Below are 21,356 nucleotides of genomic sequence, written 5' to 3'. Positions count from 1 at the left end.
ATCTAAAATGTAAGAGTTGGGGGAGGTAATCAATTTTTTCTTAATTAATTCATAATTCTTCATAATTCCAAATATCTTGCTTCATGTAATTGATATATCTACAATCTAGAAAGTAGTAAAAACAAAGAAAAACCATCAAAAGAGAAGGCGTGTCCAAACTTTTGACTGGTAGTGAATATTATAATAGTAATAATATCTTCAACAGTCAGTGCCTCTTGTCAGTTTCTGTAAAAGGTCAATACTTTTGGTCAGAATTGTGGATTCTGAATGTTATCAAAAAGCATCATGACCTGGGAATATTACCAGAACAACCCGAGTGTTGGTGTTGAGATGAGCTTTGAGATGATGTCATTTGTTTAATATGTGAACTTTGCCACCAAACATATTCACTGACAATGAAGCAACATGAGGAAAAAATGCAGTTACATTACTAATGTCCTTCTACAAGCAGGACCACCACTCGGCAGTGATCTTAACACGTCTGGAAAATTGAAGCATTTTCTAAAATAGTTTACATTTTATTGTTGAATACGATTTAAAAACTACATGTATGGGTTCAGCAGTCAAATCCAGTCAAATCAAAGATAAGAAACATGAAAACAGTTTAATGACTTTGCCACAAAATACAGATTTAAAACACTCCCTCTGATTTTAATTCAGGATTCTCTGCATAATGTCGGTCTCTTGAAATATCCATACTTCACCAATGCGCAAGTAATTTGCAAAAATCCGACAGCAAAACAAATGTGTTTCAGCACCTGAGACTAAAGCAGGGATGGGAACAATATTGAGATCCTCATCCCAATTTCAAAGCAAATTAGTCTGTGAGTGAAAAGCATGCTGGGTTAATCCTGCTTGTCCCACGACGCTGCTGCAAAAAGGAGATGCTTAATCTCAAGAGTTTCACTTCCTGATTAAAAAAGTTAAACCAAAAAGCATCAAAAATGAGCTTCCTCTGTTTTCACAGCCACCAGTAAACACGAGCATTAGTACAACTATGGTTTAAAATTCTCGTCATGGCATGTGTGAATATGGGTTTTCTTCTTTGTTTCTTTTTTATTTTATGCATATTTCTGTAAATATGGTGCAAAATGTCCAATTTTTGGCATTTTGCATCATAGGCTCACCTCTGGTAACATTTTCATGCCGTTTGTTGACTTTTTTGAGTAACTCCTGGTAACAAACAGACAAACCAATCACGTAGCCTCCTCAGCAGAAGTACAAACACCCCCTTTCTTTATCATACAATTATTACAATATATAAACATTGTTATAGCTTCTCTAGGGAACTTTTTTTTGTTTGTTTGTTTCAAACACATTCCCTATTTATTGTGGAAAGGTGTATAATGAACATTTGTCACATTTCCCAAATTTAGTATTAAATAAACTATTAAAATTGGTCCTTGGAGCTAAAACTCATAAATACATTCTGTCCTCTAATTGTGAAAATGTGATTATATTTCTGCAAACTTTGTTCTTCTACGACTGATGGGCAAGAACTAGAAGTGGAATAACTACTGTGAGGAATCTGACACTTTCGATACCAAAGTCGCACACACTCTCCAGCCTTGGCCAAACAAAACTCCAGTTTATCGATTGCAGAGGCTGTTTGGTCAGTATCTCTGACAACGTTTAAAAATCTCCACTGAAGTCAGTCAAAACTGATCAGCTTCTTTGCTCTTCGGTCTTAAAATCTGGAGCCAAAGTCCAAATCTTCCTCAACTTCTTCAAAATCTTCTTCATCAGCCGCCACACCTGAAACACACACAAACATGTTGAAGTCACCTCATATACCAGTAAGAGTGACGTCAGACTCAACTTATTTGTGCTGAAACTTCAGTGTGGTTTTTAATGTGCTCAGGTCAATGATTTTAGTCCGTGTGAGGATTTTGTTTTGTTTTCCAACTATTTAAAATGTGTATATAACCACGTTAACTACATACCGCAGCAGAAGCTGATGTTTCTCAGTGTGTCGGCGAGGTCATCGATATCGATGATGAAATGGCTCATGCTCTCATAACCGAGCTCTGGAAGCTCCAACTTCGAGGCTCTCGCCATCGCCGCCATTCTGTAAACAAACGCAGAGACTTCATGTTAAAAGCTGTACTGCTTTTAACTTCATTAAAGCTGTACTGTACCGAACATTTCAGCTGCAAAAGTTTGTTCCCCTTTAAAAAGAAATACAAAAACCTGAACTCTCATGTAAAGAGATGCATTGCATAAGACTAAACTGCTACGTCTGCAATAAAAGTGAAGCATTGTACTTTGTGTTAATTTATTTTCAAAAGCCAAACCCAATAAAACATTTAAAATGTCACCTTACTGTAAGCCTGAGTTTTAACATGGAAAATTGCAGAAAGCAAGAAAGTGAATTTATGAGTTTATTGCAGATAAAAAGTAGCTGCACATTTTTAAGAAATTGATCATAACGGTCATAAATTAAATGAATTATTCTTACTTGAAGTGTAAATTCCACACGAGTAAAACGACAACAAAACAGTAAAGAACATAAAAGGCTTCTGCATTTAGCACAAAATAAAATTTCATTTTGAAGCATTTTAAACTCAAATCAAACTCGAGCAATACATACTTCTTCATGAAAATCAGAATCAGAACACTTAACAATCCCTCAGACTTGCTGCTTGTAATAACAGAGTCTATCAGCGCTGGCAAACTATAGATATTCTCACCTTTTATATCCAGGTCAATATTAAAAATAAGACATGCTCAGTCGTGTTAAACTCATTTTTCTTTAGTTGCTTCTAATCTGCAGCCAGTGTTGGATCAATAAAACCAGCGCTAAGTATTTAATCAGGCAGACTTCCATCTCAGAGACTGATGGAGATTTCAAGTAAAAGGCCAAATGTGACTCGATCTATCAGCAAAGCAAACGCACGCTGACCTCCAAGTATCCCCGCGTGGCTGCTCGCTGACTGCAGCATTGTTTGGTGTTTTGATCTCGTGGCCCCAGCAGGGTCTTCTGTTCCACAAGTAATTAGTATGAAAGGGCCAAACATCTGACAGAGAGGGAACGACTGTTGGGGAAGGTTAAGACAGTACAAAATCTACATTGTATATATAAATCAATTAATTTTGTATCAATCACTATAAATAGATTTTTGAAGTGAGCTGTCTCTGTGTTCTGCTCATTTTTGCTCTTTTTATTGGTCGTTCTTGTTGTGCTTTGCAAAAGCAAACGCTTTTTCCAGGGGAGATGTCTTTGAGAAGCACGTGTACGCAAACATTTCAGCTACAAAAGTTTGTTTTCCTTTTTAAAAAAAAAGGAGCATGTTCACTTCAAGCATGTGTGACAGACATGAAGCAGTGTGGAGAACTTTATGCCGCCTATAACATCGTTCAGCCTGGTGGTGGTTCAGTGATGTTTTGGGGAAGAATATCCATGGAGGGATGCACAGACCTCTACAGGCTAAGCAACGGCACTTGGGTATCGGGATGAAATCCTTGGACCCATTGTCAGACCCTACACTAGTGCAGTGGCAGAAGCATACAGTTGGTTCCTGGAGGATGATGGAAGTGACACTGTGCCCCATGTTGACCTAAACCCAATAGAACACATCCGGGATATGCATCAGTCCATCCAGTGGTGCCAGGATGCACCACAGACTGTCCAGGACCTCAACGATGCCCTGGTGCAGATCTAGGAGGAGATCCTCCAGGACACCATCCGTGGTCTCAATAGGTGCATGCCTTGACGCTGCTATGGAGGTATACAGGCATATGGGGGCTTACAAACTACCACCTTGAGTTTCTGCAATGGAATTTCGGCAACACTGACTTTTTTCACTTTGATTTTCAAGATGTCTTTGGATTCAGCCCTCTGTAGATTGATGAATTTTTACTCCTATCAAACAACGCGGCATCCTTTCATTCCTAACACATTACTCGGTCCATATCAGCGTGGATTGTTGAGCGATTTAATGTTGGAGGTCATATCAGTGAAATGATTGAACACCTTAAGGTTGGAAAGCTTTCCCAAACCTATGGAAATGTATTTGTGAGACACTTTTTACAGGACTCCATCTAGACTGAAGATGGCTGGGTTAAAAATTAAGGTTAGATCAACTTCTCAGAGTAAAAAGTAAAATATTTGACATGCAGGATGGAAAGGTCACATTCACAATCAGAGCTTCATCCACGAGCACTTACTTTTCCAGTATGGCTTCAGCGCTCTGGTATTGGAGAAAAGTAGAAAAGAGGAAAGAGAAAGTTAATTACATTGTGCTTCAGTCATCTCTGCCAACAACATCTGTCACAAGTATTTGTCATAGACGTCACCGTGCTAAATGAAAACATGGATTTTTTAACACTGACAGCTGCCAGAATGGCCTGATGGTGTTTACTACCTGCTTCCACTTGCTCTATCTTCTTTAACACCTGTTCTGGCATAAAACAGCGACACCTGAGGCTCAGACTTTCTCTCTCCTACAAACGCACCGGCAGACAAACACATTTTCCTCCGTGGAGACGCAGTGACGCAGACATCAGCAGTAAAGATGCCGAATTTAGTAACAACCTAAAATCGGGTCAGGGACACGTGGGTCATCCAACTGTCGGCTCTCAGGTTTTATGAACTTATTTCAGGTTTTCATCAGTCCTCAAAGTGTGCCATAAAACCTTTTCTCTATAGAAGAGCCTGAATATCTGTAGTGATAATAATACTTGGAGCTTATGAAAACACATTTATGTCAGTCCATCTACATTTTACAACATCGTATTTAATCATGTGTGCTCTGTCCAAAGTGAAAGGCGTGAATATGATCTTTATTACTGACTTTTTTCAGGTGGTAAAAACTGATTCAGGCAGCCGACTGAGAAAGTTGTAGCTGGATTAATTCTGACACAATCTGCATAAATCTAGATCAGTGGAACTGATGTGTTGTAATGGTAAAATATTCACAAACAGGCAAAGTAGCCTGTTCTTTTAGTCCAGCTGAAAACACCATCGTTGAAATTTTAGGGCTTCTGTTTGGTTTGAAATACTCATTTGACCACTGCCCCTTGGCTGGGTTCTTGAAAAATGCCAACCTGTTGTGCTTTTACCCGTTCTGCCAGAATTATTCATCATGGATGGGATGTTTCTGTCGTCTATCTGGATCTAGATAAGGGACAGACCTCCCTCTCTCTGGCTATGTCCATCAGCTCTTCTGGGAGGGAAACCATAGTATTCCCAAGCAAGCTGAGACAATCTCTCCAGTGTGTTATGGGTCTGCCCCAGGGTCTTCCTCCAGGACTTGCTCAAAACACCTTATTTAGGAGGCATCAACGAGGCGTACTATCAGATTTTTAAACCACATCATCAGGTTATTTCTGATGTAACGAGTAGCATCTCCAGCCTGAGCTACTTACGCTATATTTAAGAGGTACGAACCTCCCACTGAGTTCTCACCTCTTAAAGATGAGGTCAACTGACTACATGAATACACTGAATGAACCAGGATTTCCATGATTGGATTATCTCTTCCCTGATGGCATGGCTGTATTTCAAGATGATTCCAGAATTCATTTGGCTCAGATTTTAAAAGGATGATTCGGGGTGCATGAGGCATCATTCTCACATATGGACCATTAAGAATCTTTGGCACATGTTGGAGAAGACTTTACGCATCATCAGTACAAGATGTTGGTTAAAAATTAACACCACTGTGGACGGAAAATGAAAAACGCTGTAACCATGCCTTAATATATTGAAACAATACCTTGGTGACTGCGAGCTGTCATCAAAGCTAAAGTTGATCCAAAAAATGCTAAAGTGTGACTTTTTGGTTGGCCGGGCAGGGACACAGTGCATCAGGAAGCACATCCAATGTTAACATCTGCAAAACCCAAATATGGAGCTAGCTTAAAGTGTATATTATTTATTGTGTACGTATACTGTTATAATAATGAATGATCATATTGAACATACTAAAGTTTCAAATAACGAGGTAACTGTATGTAAGCGTTGGCTTCAGACTACTCTAAAAACCCACTTTCAGACAGTTTTATTTGTACTCCTGGCTCTGTATGATGTCACTGAGAGAGGATACTCGTAATGTGGTCACACAGTTACCCCACTCACCCGCTGTTCAAACCGTCAGTTTACGAGGGACAGCCAATCTGAAGAAAGTTGGCTTGAACCGAGAGAAGTGGCTGCTCTACATATAGTTAAGGGTATGTTACCCTTACAGTACCTGTTAGACGTCTAGACATATTTCTGATTATTTCATAAGCAAAGATGTGTTTAATCCTTGAGTTACTAACATAAAATCCACTAAAAGAATAGTTTGTGGTGGACCACTAGAGGGCTCCACTCACACCCAGTGTATAGGAAGTGTGTTCCTGTGTTTTTGCTTCTTTTTTTTTTGGTTATAAGAAAAACTGATTGAAAAGAATGTTCCATCACCAGTATTTTCATTTCATTTCTATTGTTGAAAACCCAAAATTGAAAAAGTTGACAAATTTCAGTTGTACCTGTTTATTCTGACCATGAAAAGAAGACTGCATTGAACACTGTGGGTAAAATGGCTCCTTCCATACAGAAGGTAATACTTATTTAACAGGTAAGACCCAGTCTGCAAAAAGTGCATCAATTGAAATATCCTCAGATCATGTTTTAGAACGAGGACGAACTGAGTGTTTGCATGCAATGCCAGTATAAATAAAAAAGTCACACTTTTTTATCTAAAGTGTGACTCATGTATAGCTCTAGGTCATTGTTGATGTTCTTCAGCTGTTGTTGTTAAATTTGGTCCACTTACACAAGGGCACGTCACGAAGGATGACAAGTTCAAAGATGCTTCGTGAGTAATTTTGAGATTCCTCAACATGAGTTAAACTCGTCTCCTGCGGTGACTCCATGGTGTTTATTTTCATTATCACCATCACACCGTGCTGCTGCTCCGTCAGCCCGGTTCTTATTAATTTGAGCTACAGCTGAAGTAGTAATTTTTAAGAACACCTACAGATACACAGTGATTAAAACAGCAGGAAAACAAATCAGTTAATTTAATTTATTCTTGCTGAGCATCCCCGTGCTCAGGCCGAGCTAGTTATTGTGTGTTTTCTACATAATTAAGTGTGTTTTAAAAGTCCATACATTGAATATGGAATACATCAAAATGTATGAGCGTGTGATTGATTGGTGGATCAATGCGGTGTACTTGAGGGGCTGACCTGCTTCTCATTATCTCTACACGAGTGTGAATTAATCACGGGAGCGTCAGACGTGATGTTTGCCTTTAAGCTATTCAGGACCGGAGGAGACTCATGTGTCCTTGGGGGTGTTGTTGAAGCAGAGCGCCCGATGGAGAGGCGTCCCGCTGGGCTCGCTCCTCCACTTTCCCTCCTCGCCCTGCGGCTGTATACATAAAGCTCTTGATCATCAGTGAGCATGGATTATCCTGTCTAATGAGAGCTGAGCCTGGGAAAATATCGATGAGTAGAGGGAAAGCGGAGGAGCACGTGAAGAGTGCGGTGAGACTGTTAAATAAATAACAAAATAAACTGTTGATTTAAACATCCGTCTGTGGTGCTGTTGTGTCATCGGTTGCTTTAACATAATTAAAAGAGGGCCAGGTGTCATCGAGCAGCGAGTTATTTAAGGAAGCCTGGAGGCTGATGTGGAAAAATGAATTAAGCTGTCAGCTAAAAACAGGAATTAGAATTTAAATATAAAAATAAAACGTTTATATTCAGTCTTTCTTGATGGTAAATAACACGCTGACCATCTTTCAGGCATACTTTAGCACATTATGCAGTGAGTTTTTGAGTTTTTTTTCCCATTTCCGGTAATTATGTGTTCTTGTATTTACTGTAATTATGTGAACAAATCCGAGAAACGTATTTAAAGAAAAGGCATTAAAAGGGCAGCCGAGTGGTTGGAAAACAAATGACCAGTAATTACCTGTTGGCTAAATTTAAAGGCTTTAATGATGGGCTAAAAGTAATAAAGGGTTTGCTGGTGCTAATCAATAAAATAGATGTTTGAAATAGATCTCTGAAGTAGCAGATAACATGTTGACTTAGCTATAAATATTGGATGAATCGTCAATATAAATAGATTAGGATGGAAAAGCTCAAAGTAATTAACGAACACTTCAGGTAGTTAGACACAGACATCTGAAAGTGATAAACAGCAAAGAGTAATGATAGTGGGGTTGCTGGTAATGGAACAGCTAAAAAATAATGGTTTAAAAAGAAGCTAAATGTAGTACAGGTTTGACTCTAAATGGGACAAAAAAAATTGCAGTAATGATTTTAGTACATTAAAATTGGAGTGTATAAATTTATAGTAAAAATTTAGTAAATTGTAAAAATTTTCATCATGAACTAGATACCAGCATAGCGTGCAAACTGGACCAGCAGCCAACCTTCATGGAGAGGCATTCGACTCAATCCACTTTGCTATTCTCAAAAAAGTAATTAAATAAATGCAATACATATTTACAAGCATATATGTATAGCGCGCTAGTATAATCATAGAGAAATGTATCCAAAACCAAAGGCAATGGAGGCAAGTGAACTCACCACACACTAGAACAACACATTTCTAATTGTTTTGCAAATTTTCAAGGAGCATAAAGCTTTAAAACTAGTCTGACAAGCCGATAAATGACCTTTTATTTAATTTCAAAGAGACACTTTGCACACAAATCTGACCAGCACAAGCCCGTCCACTCAGTGTCCTCCTCCCTCATGTTGGTTACCACGATCGCTACAGAAGCACTCAACTTTTGCAAACCCAATATTGGTGTTTTAAGTTTTCCATTACCAAACTGTTTTAATGCACGTTATAATTGAAGTGAAGAAGTACAGCGACTTATAGAGTGGGCCTGGACCCCGGAGGTCTGTCCACTGCTGGTCCCTTTTCCAGCAGAAATCTTTGGCCCACCTAATAATATTCAATAAAAGAAAATACAATAACGAATCAATGAATCAATCTCTTGCTGGAAGACTTAGAAGTGTAAAAATTGGAGGCAGAAATTTCTGGACTCTCGTTTGTATTTTGCACCAGGAAGTGTGACGTTACAAGGCCCTTAGAATGGATTGCATAATGAGGCTTATTGTGTGAGCTGTTCATTTCATCTGAGCCAGAGGTTTGAATCATGGTTAGGTTTACAGTCCTCCTACTGAAAAGAGGAACAATAACCACGTCCTGTGGAAAGATACAGAAGCAATGGGAAAGACGAGGAGCCGTGCTGATGCCTTACTTTGATTTACAACAGAAATATTTCTTTGTAAAGATGCAGAAATTAGATTTTAGGATGTTCACCTTATGTTTCAAAGATGTACATATCTTTAAATGTGAATGTTTAGACACACACCTCACATTTGCAAAATTAGGAGGTGTACTGTGAGAAACACTGTAGAGTCATATTTGATCAAGTCTGGAAACACAAGGAATCTTTTTGTGAAACTGCAGTTTTTTCCCACCTGTATAAACAGAGGCATGTGTGGCTCCTCCATGGACTGTATGCCCGACTCCACCAGCGTGACGCCCACCTCCAGGTGATCGCTGTGCTGACGGATGAGCGACTGAACATGTTTGAGCTTTTCATCCTGTTCTTTGGTGATGAGACCCACCAGCTCCTGCTTCCGCTCCTCCAAGATGGCCACCAAACGTTCAAAGTGGCCGCTCAGGTGTTCTCTCTGCCGCTGGCCGTTTTCCTAAAGAATGATGGCGTGACAGTGTTAGTCATTTTCTAACTAACATGTCAGATATCTAATATTATTCATCAGTCCCACTTAAACTTCACCATCATTGTTTCCAGTACTAATTATTAAACATGGATGAAGCCACCACGACATCACCCAAACCAGTGTGTCTTTCCTTTAAGATGCAAAAACTAAATCACAGAAACCACAACACAGCTAGTCTGTGTGCTCTTACACCTAGCCTCAGTCACAGCAACTTTTTTGTAACTGAGAAATCAATTTCAGTTTATTGCTGAAATTAATGTTATCACACCACATTTTGCATTAGCTAAGTTTGATCCAGGATAGACTGATTTCATCTACTGATTACTGTTTGTCTCTTTAAGGAAATAATTATCCTTAACAAAATTAAATTATGTTTTTTAAGGCAGTACAGACTAACAATGAGGGTGATGTGGTGATGATCTCTCTTCAGTAACTGATTCAAGTTGTTTTATGTTAATTTCATTCATATAACTTTCATTGTCTTGTAACTTGTATTTTTTGTGTATTTCTAATAAATTAGTTTTTCCTCATAAATGTATAATTTCTTTCTTACATTTAACAGTTTTTCTTCTCACAAATTTATGAGTTTAATCCCAAAACATTCAAGTTTTTATTCTCAGTATTTGACACTAACTCAGCCCTTTCATTGTGTTTTCTTCAGCGACCCTTATATACTCGTACAGCTAAAGCGGCTGGATTTAGACATGAAATTGCATCCTTTGCGCCTCATGTGTTCATGTCTAACCTCTATGGTGTGGCAGATTGCTTCCATCTGAGAGATGACTGCCTGGACGTTGTCATTACTGGCCACCAAGATCGCAATGCCGTCACTCAGCTCCGTCTGCAAACATTCAGAGCATCACTGACATCAGTTAATACGGAAACTTAAAGTTAACATGGAAAAAAAATTACAAAAACCAACCTAATGTGTTTGAAATCGTCAGCTTTGATAACGTCATATCCGTCAACAACGAAATAAGCTGTCAGGAAAATGTCTGCTATTTCTTACCAGTGAATAAACAAATAAATGTCATCCAGCCCAAGTCCAAGAAGAGCTATTCAAGACATATTCAAATTTCAAGACACTAGAACAATTATAAATTATTTTATTTCCTTTCAGTTAGACTATTGCAATCATCTTTCAACACCTACCAACTAAAAATGAATCAACAAGTGTTAAATTCATCATAATGCAGAAAAAGTGAGCCCATTACCCAGATTTTAATGACCCAACATGCGTTTCAGGAGGGATTTTTAAGCTTTATCTAATGTTTGCTCTTGAGGCTCCTCAGATATGGAGCGATCTACCAGAGCAGATCTTTAAAATGAATTTTTAAATGTTTCCCTACATATTTTCTAAATATTTGACATTATATTTTAGTACATCCTACCAAAGCTGCAATGATCTTACACAGTGGTGAGGCGTTTATTGCTACTAAACTTACAAACATTGGCAATCACCTCAAAGGTCTTCACCCAAACTCTGCTTAATGTCAAGGTCACATTTTTTCCATTCTCAGTGAATTTTAATTCTCACGATACAGCGAGTGACGAGAAAACATCATGTTCTTTCTGTACTTCACACTTTACAGTAACCTGTGAATTATGACGAGCCATGAGCCAGATGAGCTACTGCGTCACTGTTATTCTGGTATTCTTAACTGAGAGACACTCTGTTGTATTCATGGTGACATTATAAGCTGATAAAATACTGTCGGAGCCCCAGTTATATTTTATAAAATAAAAATTTCAGCATTTTTTCCTGCCTCTATGATTATATGTTAAAGTAAAACACTTCAGTACCGCTATTTTTCTTAAATACAATGTTGTTGTTGTTTTTTTAAATGTTATTCATATTTAACGGTCTGTGTGTGATTTGTGTTTTGGAAAAATGCACTTTTGTTCAGATATGGTTGGTTTCAATCCTTTAATTCTGATCAGAGGTCCGTGATTACTTTGAGCTTTTCACTATTTTCCTTGTTTGTTTTTTATATTTAAACTACTTCTCTTTGGACTGCAAAGACTGTTTCAACTTTTGCTTTCGGACAGACACAAACTAGAAATAAATTCCACCTTCAAGAAAATCTGACAGTCGACTGCTAAGTGTCTTATCATTCTCGCAGATGCTGACTTTAACTCAAACCTCTCTCATAGTAATCGCAGGATTGCTCCGCAGGACGAGTACTTTCTCATTAGTAACCGCCGCCACCAGCAAGCACAACAACAACATGAGTCATCAACATGCATCTGTTTAGAATATCTTATGACATCATGCATATTTTTATAGCCACTTTACAGTTAGAGTGCGATTTGATGAGCTGCTCGTGTAACAAACACTCTCGCTTCTGTGCCGGCCAAATGAGATCACCAAACTTTTTTGTTTTTCAGATTGCACAAAGATGGGGAATCAACAACTTTCAGGAGCCTCATCTAAATTTCAGATGAGTGAATCAGATGCAGAGTGAGAGATGGAGAGGCCGGCACTGAAATGTCAACAAAGCCAACTGCTCGATAACATGCCGGACGCTGCTGCTGCCATCTGCATGACAAAACTGCTGCACTTTGTCTTTGTGTGACTTTGTGTGTTGAAAAACAGAAGTTGCACTTTTAATCTGTGCACAGAGCAATGCCACTGATGTTTAGATGGACAGATGATCATGTACATGTACTGAAGCCTTGATTTTAGTGGTTATATGTATCCTGTTCGTGTGCTCTGGGTATTCGATCAGTCAGCTCTTGGTCTCGTTTTAGCTGCATCATAAACACAAAGTCATGTATAATGTAAGGTCTTAAGTTTGATCAGAATAATCAAAATTGAGGTTAAAAAATGTCTTAAATTTTCACATCCTAACAGTTGCTGTGTTTCTCTTTTTAGTCATGAATTGGTTTCCACAGTGGGAGCTGGTGTGCATTTTGCCGAGGAGGAAGAGGAAAAATGTAAAAATAGAAATAAGATAAAAAATGCTGGAAGATAAAGGTCATCGTAAGAACACACCTACCTGTATTTTTCATGGTAGAAACTATTTTACCAACTCTGTGGTGATTTGACCTTTAAACAAGCTCAAGCTCTCGGAGCAGGGCTCTCTGCAAATAAGCTGAAAATAAACTTAAATGAAGGTAAAAGAAGTTGATGTGAGGGTGGAAATGTGAATTGACTGAGCTCATTTAAAGTATGAGATGGAAATAAGGGGTGAGAATCACAAATGAACCCTGGGAAAACAAAGATGGGGCATTTATATCAGCAAGCAGTGTTTTATTTTGAAAGCTGACTGGATTATCTGTGATCTTCACATGTTTAACTTCATATTTAGATGTGCTATGAGCGAGTTTAAAGTGGATCTATTCAAACTGTTTGAACAGTATTTTTCCTACTCTTTGCGCTATAATGTAATTTTTCATGATATTTATAATATACGAGCATCATCCACCTGTTGTTTAAACCTTCTGATTGCAAGGGTCGGCTAGTTAGAATAAAGACTGGTTAAAAGGAGAGGTAGGAGAGCGAAAACAACTTGGTTTAGTCAAGCGTGAAGTGGCGCGAAGTAGAAACTGTATGCTGTAACCGTCCTTCACCTTCTGTCTCATGTAGACGGTGCCGAGCGGAGCCACGTCACAGTCTCTGTGCTGTCCGAACACTTTGCACATGGAGCAGGTCGGCGTCTGGCAGGACAAACAGTAGATGTTGATCTTCTCGTCTTCATGTTCTTCACACATGAGCTGCTGCTGCTCTGGCTTCATGCTAACAAGTCTGCAAGATACAAAAAAAATATCACGTTTAATGTAAAGATTGCTCCAGGGAAATTTGGATGTGGACATAAAAGCCTGGTAGGTTTATATAACAGGTTTCTGTCAATATCACACCCATTTGTAGTAAGTTTTAATATTTACCTTAACATATTAGCAGTGAAAAAAGTATATTTTAAGTCAATCTTTAACTTAAAGCAGCCTGTAATTAAAATGTCTTAAACTCCATTACAGTAAATCTAAATAAGGTTGTAAGAAATTAAATTTAACATCCCACCCCTGCAGATAGCCTGCAGCAGCCTACAGCTACAAAGGCAGTTGCACAGTAAATCACATAGAAAGTTCAGATGAAAACCAGTGTTTCACTTACAAAATAATCCAAAAGTAGCTCTTTTTTATAAGCTGTTAGCCATCATTTTAATACCCTTAAAATGTGACTAAAAGGAAACTTGGCTCATTTTTAATCTCATTCCCATGCATAGCATGCACAAGACTTGGCATCATTGTCTGTATTGTTGAAGCAGCTTAGTTTACTTCTGTTATCACTGACGTACTTTGACGTCAGTGGATGATGGAAGAACTGCATAAAGATTTTGCCAGAGGTGGCAGCTGTCCCTTTGCCACCTGCAAATCAGGAATGTCACTGCTCACTTACAGCTCAGCTGGTTTCCTTTATTATAGCTTTAATATATACAAGAATAGTGTATGCATTTAAAGGTCATTATCATTGCTGTCTCCTTTATTTTTGCGCGTGTGATTTGACATCATTCTCCTCCCAGATTGATCACTGCCAGACATTTCACTTAAAAAAAAGAAGCTGACTCGGACATGGATAACTCTGGTGCCACGTAGCTTCCGAGAAACAACAGCTAAATTTAATGAAACAAACTGTCCTTTGTACTCTGACGCAGGCATCTCTGACAGAAACGATGATTAAGTTATGATAATATTTTTCGCATGTGAAAAATGATGAGAAAACCACAAGTTACAAAAGATTTGTTTACATCCGTGTGAACAATCACATCTATTATAACCCACACGGATAAAGAGGGGACTCCTGTCCTACTGTCGCTCTTCTTTTTTATCACTGACTCACTCAGCTTCTATTCTGAGAGGCATATTTACACTGAGGACGATCTGTTGTGGTAAGTGTGGAGAGCAGATGTACTAAAGAGCCTTCTGCTTGAAACGCTTTACTTTTTATACGAAGTGGATGCATGTGGAAACAACTGTCATACTGTCATTTCTACAGTGCTCGGGCATTGGTTATACTCAGGTGGAACAGTTACTGTGTCAGGTTCCACATGAGTCAAGCTGGGGAAATATTTGATAACTGATTCTGGTTGATACACTTATTAAAAACGACTCTACTTTTAGACCTTGTTCAGAATTTGTGTTTCTTCAGCCAAAATCTAAATATTAAACATCTTTCTGTTTACCTATTATTAAAAATCAAACGTGTTACCTGCAACAATCTGTAATAATCTGTAACTACAGCGAAAGCATCAGGCGTTTCTCGTTACTCTTCATATCTCCAACATCTTTCCTTGTGCACACAACACATCATTCTCCTGTGATCATCAACCTGTGCATCAAAATGTATTAATATAGCAATAAAGAAAATACAATAAAATATAAAACCAACACGTGTCTCAAGACACGTGTTGGCTAACATATTTTAGTCTGTACTTCAAAACTGAGTGACTTGTGCTTGATTTTGTCTTTAAATATGTCTCTGGAAATAAAGGAGACAAATAACCCAAAAATGAACGCTACAATGTTGTTGTTTATTTGATTATGATTATGTTGATTATGTAAGCACGCACGGCTTTGTTGTTACTGCTAAATATACTTTATATCAGCCACAATGAACAAGAACACAACATACAGTATATGCATACATCACTTCTGCTCTGCTGACAAACATGCAAACCCAGAAACCTGCTGTAATAAAATACGATGCTGCACTCTGCAGGCAGTCACTCATTACTACAGCTAAGTGCACACTCAATACACATGTTAGTGTTTTTAAATGATGAATGAAGAATTTCAAGATTTACAATCAGCATAATGTTTAATTTAATGATTCTTCTGATTACTTAGATTTGTATTAATCTCATTACATAATTATAATGTAATATAAAATAAATTAGTTGGATGAACTTGCCCTGATTAACTTTTGTGAGTTACCCGGATTGGATGTGGCAGTTAGTAGTGAATCAGGATTGGTTTGATGAGATAAATGTTTCTGAGGAAGGTGAGTCCCATAGTAACAACAAGAAATAAAAACAGGTTGTCTTGGGTGTCCAATGGTACAATTACTTGATTTTGGTTTAATACAACTAACAAATATTATTGGGAAAGTGCATTCAAAGACTGAACAAGCTGTTTCAGATTCTCTCCCTTCAAAACAACCCTCTCCTGATTGGCCAGCTTTTGCAAATAGAAGGTTGACTAGTAGGTGGGTGGGGCTTCTGTAATTCCAGCCACTGAGTCTGGGCCTGAGATGAGCGCATTATTAGTACCCTCTCATTGACGTCATACAGAAGCAAGAGTAGAAAAAACTGTCTCAAACTGAGTATTTTATCTCCACCACACCATTGTATCTGGTATTTGCAAAACAAAAGAACAATTCTGCTTAGACTTTATTAAGAGGCACAGCTTCACCAGAGCAATCCTGTGGCTGTATTGAGGCATCACTACAATGCTAGTGTGCCCCTGAAGACCCTCAAATATGTACATGTGATGACTTAAAAAGTTCACTAAAAGAAACATTTGCCTGGGTTACTACCCCTTCTTTCAACCCTCCCTCGGTGGGTCATTCACCTGGAGGACTCCTGCTGTCTATAGATGTCGATAATGTTCTCCACCAGCAGGTTCCTCTGGAGGCCATAGACTCCATGGCGGTCCAGCACCACCTCATGGCGGCACGATGGACAGCGAAAGCGACCGCCACTGGCCGTCGCACTGGAGGAACCGCGGGAATGCCACAGAGGATTAGCTGACTGGATTTAAGAGGGGAAAAGAAACAAACTGCTTCAGACTGCTTTCTGGTGCATTTCTGTTTGGTTGCACATATGAACCCAGTATCAGTGTAGAGAGAGGAAGACTCTGCTTTGGCTTATATTAAACTTATATTAAACATTTATAGCCAGATGGCAATAAATGTGACCCACATCTGCAGTTTTCCACAGGCCACATTTGGCCTTGACAGTGCTGACTCACCCTGAGTCAGCACTGTCAGTCAAGGCCTCAGCTCAGCCACAGATCCACTTTCCATGAGCCAGATGTTAGGTGTGTTGTGACATCTGGCCATTTAACTGCAATGTTTGTGCCCCTAAATTACATTAAAATATGATCAAATCAAATCAAATCAAAATTTATCTATATAGCACATATTAAAACAACAGTGTTGACCATAGTGCTTCACAGTCAGTAAAAACATGAGACAATTAAAACAAACAATAATACAGGACAACAAACAATAGGTAACAACACAATAAGCTAGAACAGCCAACTAGTTAGAATCAAAGGCTAAAGTAAAAAGATAAGTTTTAAGACGTGATTTAAAAGACTGGAGAGACACAGCAGTACGAATATGAACAGGGAGGTTATTCCAGAGTCTGGGTGCCACGGTTGCAAAGGCCCGGTCACCTCTCGACTTCAGTCGAGACCTAGGTTGTGCTAGGAGCCTGTGATTGGACGATCTAAGTGCTCTGATGGGATTGTATAAGTGGAGTAGTTCAGAGAGATAGCTGGGCGTTAAATTATTCAGAATTTTAAAAGTGAATAAAAAAAAGAATTTTAAAATCTATACGATATTTAACAGGGAGCCAATGTAGTTTGGCTAAAATTGGGGTTATGTGTTCATAGATTCTCGTACCTGATGTAAAGAAACAGCTAGAAGAAAGAAATATTTTTACATTAGAAAAAGCCTCTGAGTTTAGGTTGCTGTTGGTGTTGATTAATGACTAAATCTGATTTCTAAATTTCAAAAGCGTATTTAATATACAGATACTATCTGCTAACATGGAAGTGGACTAGAACAAAATAAATAGTGTCTGTTTGGGTTTTCACTCCATCACATTGTAGCGTGAATCTAAGCTCACTGCAGACTCTGAGGATGAGTGTAGATAAAGGGGAACGCCATCTAAAACCTTTAAAACTAACCCAGAAGGTCGTCTCCTGTTTTCTTTTAGTCTCACCTGGAAGATGTCATTGGCACACTTGCGGCAGAGGTTGTGCTGACAGGGCAGGATGACCACAGGTTTGGAGAACATCTCCAGGCAGACGGGGCAGATCAGCTGCTTTTCCAGATTCTCCATGGTTGCTCCGCTTCCAGCACCGGGCCCAGAGCTGCCTGCTGTCGGGTGCTTAAAGCTGAGAGCAAAGCTCATCACCTCCAGTGGTGAGGAAGATGTCAAAGACGTCAGGAAGTTCCGCCCTTCTACTCTCAAATGGCTGTAAAGTTAGTTGCTTTTAGTATTTTCCACTTAGCTGTTGCGCCATTTCTAACCCCAGTTGTCCAACACTTTATGCCACAGCCAGCTTGCCTGAAGCCCATGTAAAGACCCTCCCACACACCTCAGGCCCACAGCAGCCAGCCTGTCCCTCTGTTGGTATTTTTAGCTCCTCAGTTTGTTCTGGCTTGGGTTACTGTCTAAACTGCGTTCCTGAAAGTCTGGGAGTGGCAGGGGATCACAGCAGGGTTCGGTATCTGGGTTCAAATTATTCTATTTTTATGAAGTCTGATACTTCAGAGGGGATCCTGGTGACATAATGCAACCTGTGACAGCAAAGTTTCAGGTGATTAGCATGCTGGCATAAACAGCTTGAAGCATTACTCAACTTAGATGTCTGTTTGTTCCTGCAGAACACGCTGAGTATGCAACATCTCTGTTCATCCAACTTTCTGAGTAATCTCACCAGGAGATTAGTCAGAAAGTCGGAGTATTTGTTGTGCTGTATTTTTCCAACAAGCCTCCTTCTTATTTGGAGCAAAGCAAAGTGTGAAAATATCATTTAATCAAAGATATTTAATATCGAAACCACTAAAAACAAACAAGCAAAGCTTTGCTAAATAATGAGCTGGGTACAAGTCAACACAATAAAGCATTTTTTCCCCCCACGGCTGATTTATGTTTCTTGACGACATTCAATTCAGTAAGAACTTTTTTTTTTTTTTTTTTTTTTTTTTAAATGTACCAAAATGGTTCAAATTTTAAAAGAAATTCTAATAAAGTTAAAATTTTAGTTTGGTTCTTAACTTAATGTTCATTTTCCACTCTACTAAATATATAAATGTGAGGTGTGCAACTGAGTCTTCAAGCAGGAAGGCAGAAGAAGAAAAAAACAAAGTCCGTCAGTAACCAGATCCTAATAATAAGCTGAACAGAATCACTGGCCAAGCGTCTCTCCAAACAAACAACGGCTCACAGGACATTTAAACTCTATAAATACAGAAATATTAGTCAGCGACTAGATAACCAACTCAAGAACGCCATCTACTGTTTACCCTCAGCACCCTCAGCCTCAGGAGAAAGCATTTATTGAATATCTGTGTCAAATGTGCAAGAAAACCTCAGATTATATCACATTTATACAGGAGCTTGGACATCAAAGCAGGGACGTGACTACAACTGAGGAATTTCTTTTTGGGGCTTAAACTTAACAGACTATGACTGATTACTACTACAACTACATCATGTTATGGACCACTCAAGTCATTTTAACTAATGTGAGGGCAAAATGTGATCAGAAAAATCAAGTAATGTGTTGTGAATATTAATATTAAACACTAAAGACGTGAAGTTTATTAATGCAGTCATGTTAAAGAGCAGAGGTAAGATGACTACTGGCCTAAAATTAAGAATAGTAAAGTCTATAAATGTATGAAGCAGTCTGAATCTGTATTTATTTCACTGTATACTATCTGCACATTGAGGCGGGACATTGTGTATGTTCTTTTTGTCACTGTCTGACACTGTAACTATGAATTAACTGTTTTACAATCACTTTTATGCTTTCATGCTCTGACCTGGTAAACTATCATTGATTACTCATGCAGAATCTAAGCCTGATCTCGTTCACAATGTGACCCAGAGACCCCTTTGTGGCCTTCAACCTGTCAGCATACAGCAGTGAGGTCTGTTCCCAGGGACAGACAAAAAATAACAAACAAAAAAAAACAAAAACCCTGAAGTACTTGCTAATCAACAGAATGGAGTCGGCAGAACTAAGCTGCTAATGGGCTAACGGGACTATTAATAGTCTGGAGTGGAGGGCTGCTGCAGTGAGCCAAACATACAAACACAGGGATTAAAGCTGAAGACCTCCGTGTGACTGTTCTGTGATTACCTTCCTGTCAACAAACTTTTTATTTATTAAAAATAAATAAATAAAAATAAAACCCACCCTGCACCCTTACAAACACCAAATGCAGCTGGGCTCTCATTCATTTACCATATAACCTTTGCTTTAGTGTTTATTAACGTGATAATGGTTGTCAACACCAGCACCACCACACATGCTATTCTCTTGGTACTGTTTGCAGCCGTTTCATTCACTATTGATGGCTCTGATGACAATGAATTGCTCTTTATTATTCACTAATGGTTCAATTACTTCTTTTTTCTGTATTTTCAATTATCTCCATTTTTTTGTATTATTATTTTTGTAGTATTATTTTAAATTTACTGCATCGGGAAGAGCCTGAAAAAAACAAAAACAAAAAAAAAAACACCACAACAACAACAAAAGCCTAAATAAAGAGTGAAATAGACTAAAAAATAAATAAATAATAATAATTCATTTAGTTAATATTGTTATAATTTTTTTTTTTTTTTTTTTTGTTGTTTTTTTCCTCTTTTTTCTTTTTTTTTCTCTTTTTTTTCTTTTCATGCTTATAAGTTCACAAATGTTAAAGACAGTAATTGTTCTCGGTTGATTTGTATAAGCATGTTATGTTTAATTTAAATGCAGAAATAAAATTTAAGAAAAAAAAAAAAACAACAACAAAAGCCAACATAACTGAATAAACACAAATCGTGAAGCGACCTGCTGTGGCGACCCCTTGTGGCCAGGGAGCAAGCTGAAAGTAGCTTTATGCATCTTATTTTCTTAAGTGGTGCTAAAAAACTAAAAGTGTAACCCTTGACATAATTTACTAAGCAAGCACAAACATAAGACAAAGTTACACACTAGAAGTTATAAAATCCTGTTGTTTTATTTGGTTTCTATAATAAATTTTACATGTGGTCCACAGGGAACCACAACAGTCAGCTCTCCTATTTATCAATCCCCAGTTTCATCCAAAAATGTCTTTATCCAAATTCTTCTAAATTTGTTCACTTTCTTTTAAATTTCTTCTTCTTAAAAAAGATGAGTGCAACGTTTTTTTTCCAACCACTCAGCTTATCCACAAAAAGAAATTAGCTCCATGCTAATTGTTTTTAGCATACGCCAGTGGTTGTAGTAACCCTTGTAGTCAAAAATGGTCCCTAGGTGAATAGCAAACAAGTACATGGGAATCCCGAGGACACCACACAAACAGTGCATGCTGACATGTTAGCGTCAAACATCAGCAATTCTGTTAAATCCTTTCATAAAACATGTCGCCTAATAGTAAGATTTTAAAAAAAAAAAAAAATCATTTTGCTGTTTTATGGTGTTTAAAAAACTAAACAGTATGACTTTGAGTGCTCACCATCATGCTTAAACTCTAATCATGTAGCAATAAATGAAAATGAAGTGCTCCGTTTCACTTTTGGATGTTATTATGGATTAAAAACAACTATGACATGCAGACGTCTGCAGACGGTTTCACTCAGAAACAAGCGGATATGTGAATAAAGAGAGCAGATATGAAGTGACTGATAAAAACTTATCAAAGGTGGTTTGTTTTTTCACAATAT

At 38.2% G+C, this 21,356-nt stretch overlaps 1 protein-coding gene across 1 annotated transcript; it reads right to left on the bottom strand.

Annotated features, from left to right (window-relative positions):
- Positions 1-252: 252 nt before the first annotated feature.
- On the bottom strand, positions 253-18,055 carry trim54 (tripartite motif containing 54). The gene is made up of 8 exons (XM_026143022.1): positions 17,649-18,055; positions 16,270-16,448; positions 13,273-13,447; positions 10,445-10,540; positions 9,433-9,666; positions 4,168-4,190; positions 1,944-2,068; positions 253-1,755 (listed from the first exon to the last, which is right to left on the bottom strand). The coding sequence occupies exons 1-8, from the start codon at positions 17,838-17,840 to the stop codon at positions 1,688-1,690; spliced, it is 1,092 nt and encodes a 363-aa protein (XP_025998807.1). The 5' UTR covers positions 17,841-18,055; the 3' UTR covers positions 253-1,687.
- Between the last annotated feature and the right edge of the window lie 3,301 nt (positions 18,056-21,356).

Source organism: Astatotilapia calliptera, chromosome 15, assembly GCF_900246225.1.
Source record: "Astatotilapia calliptera chromosome 15, fAstCal1.2, whole genome shotgun sequence".
In the NCBI taxonomy this organism is placed as follows: domain Eukaryota; kingdom Metazoa; phylum Chordata; class Actinopteri; order Cichliformes; family Cichlidae; genus Astatotilapia; species Astatotilapia calliptera.
The sequence above is the reverse complement of the archived record's forward strand: the minus strand, read 5'-3'. Positions and strand labels throughout refer to the sequence as shown.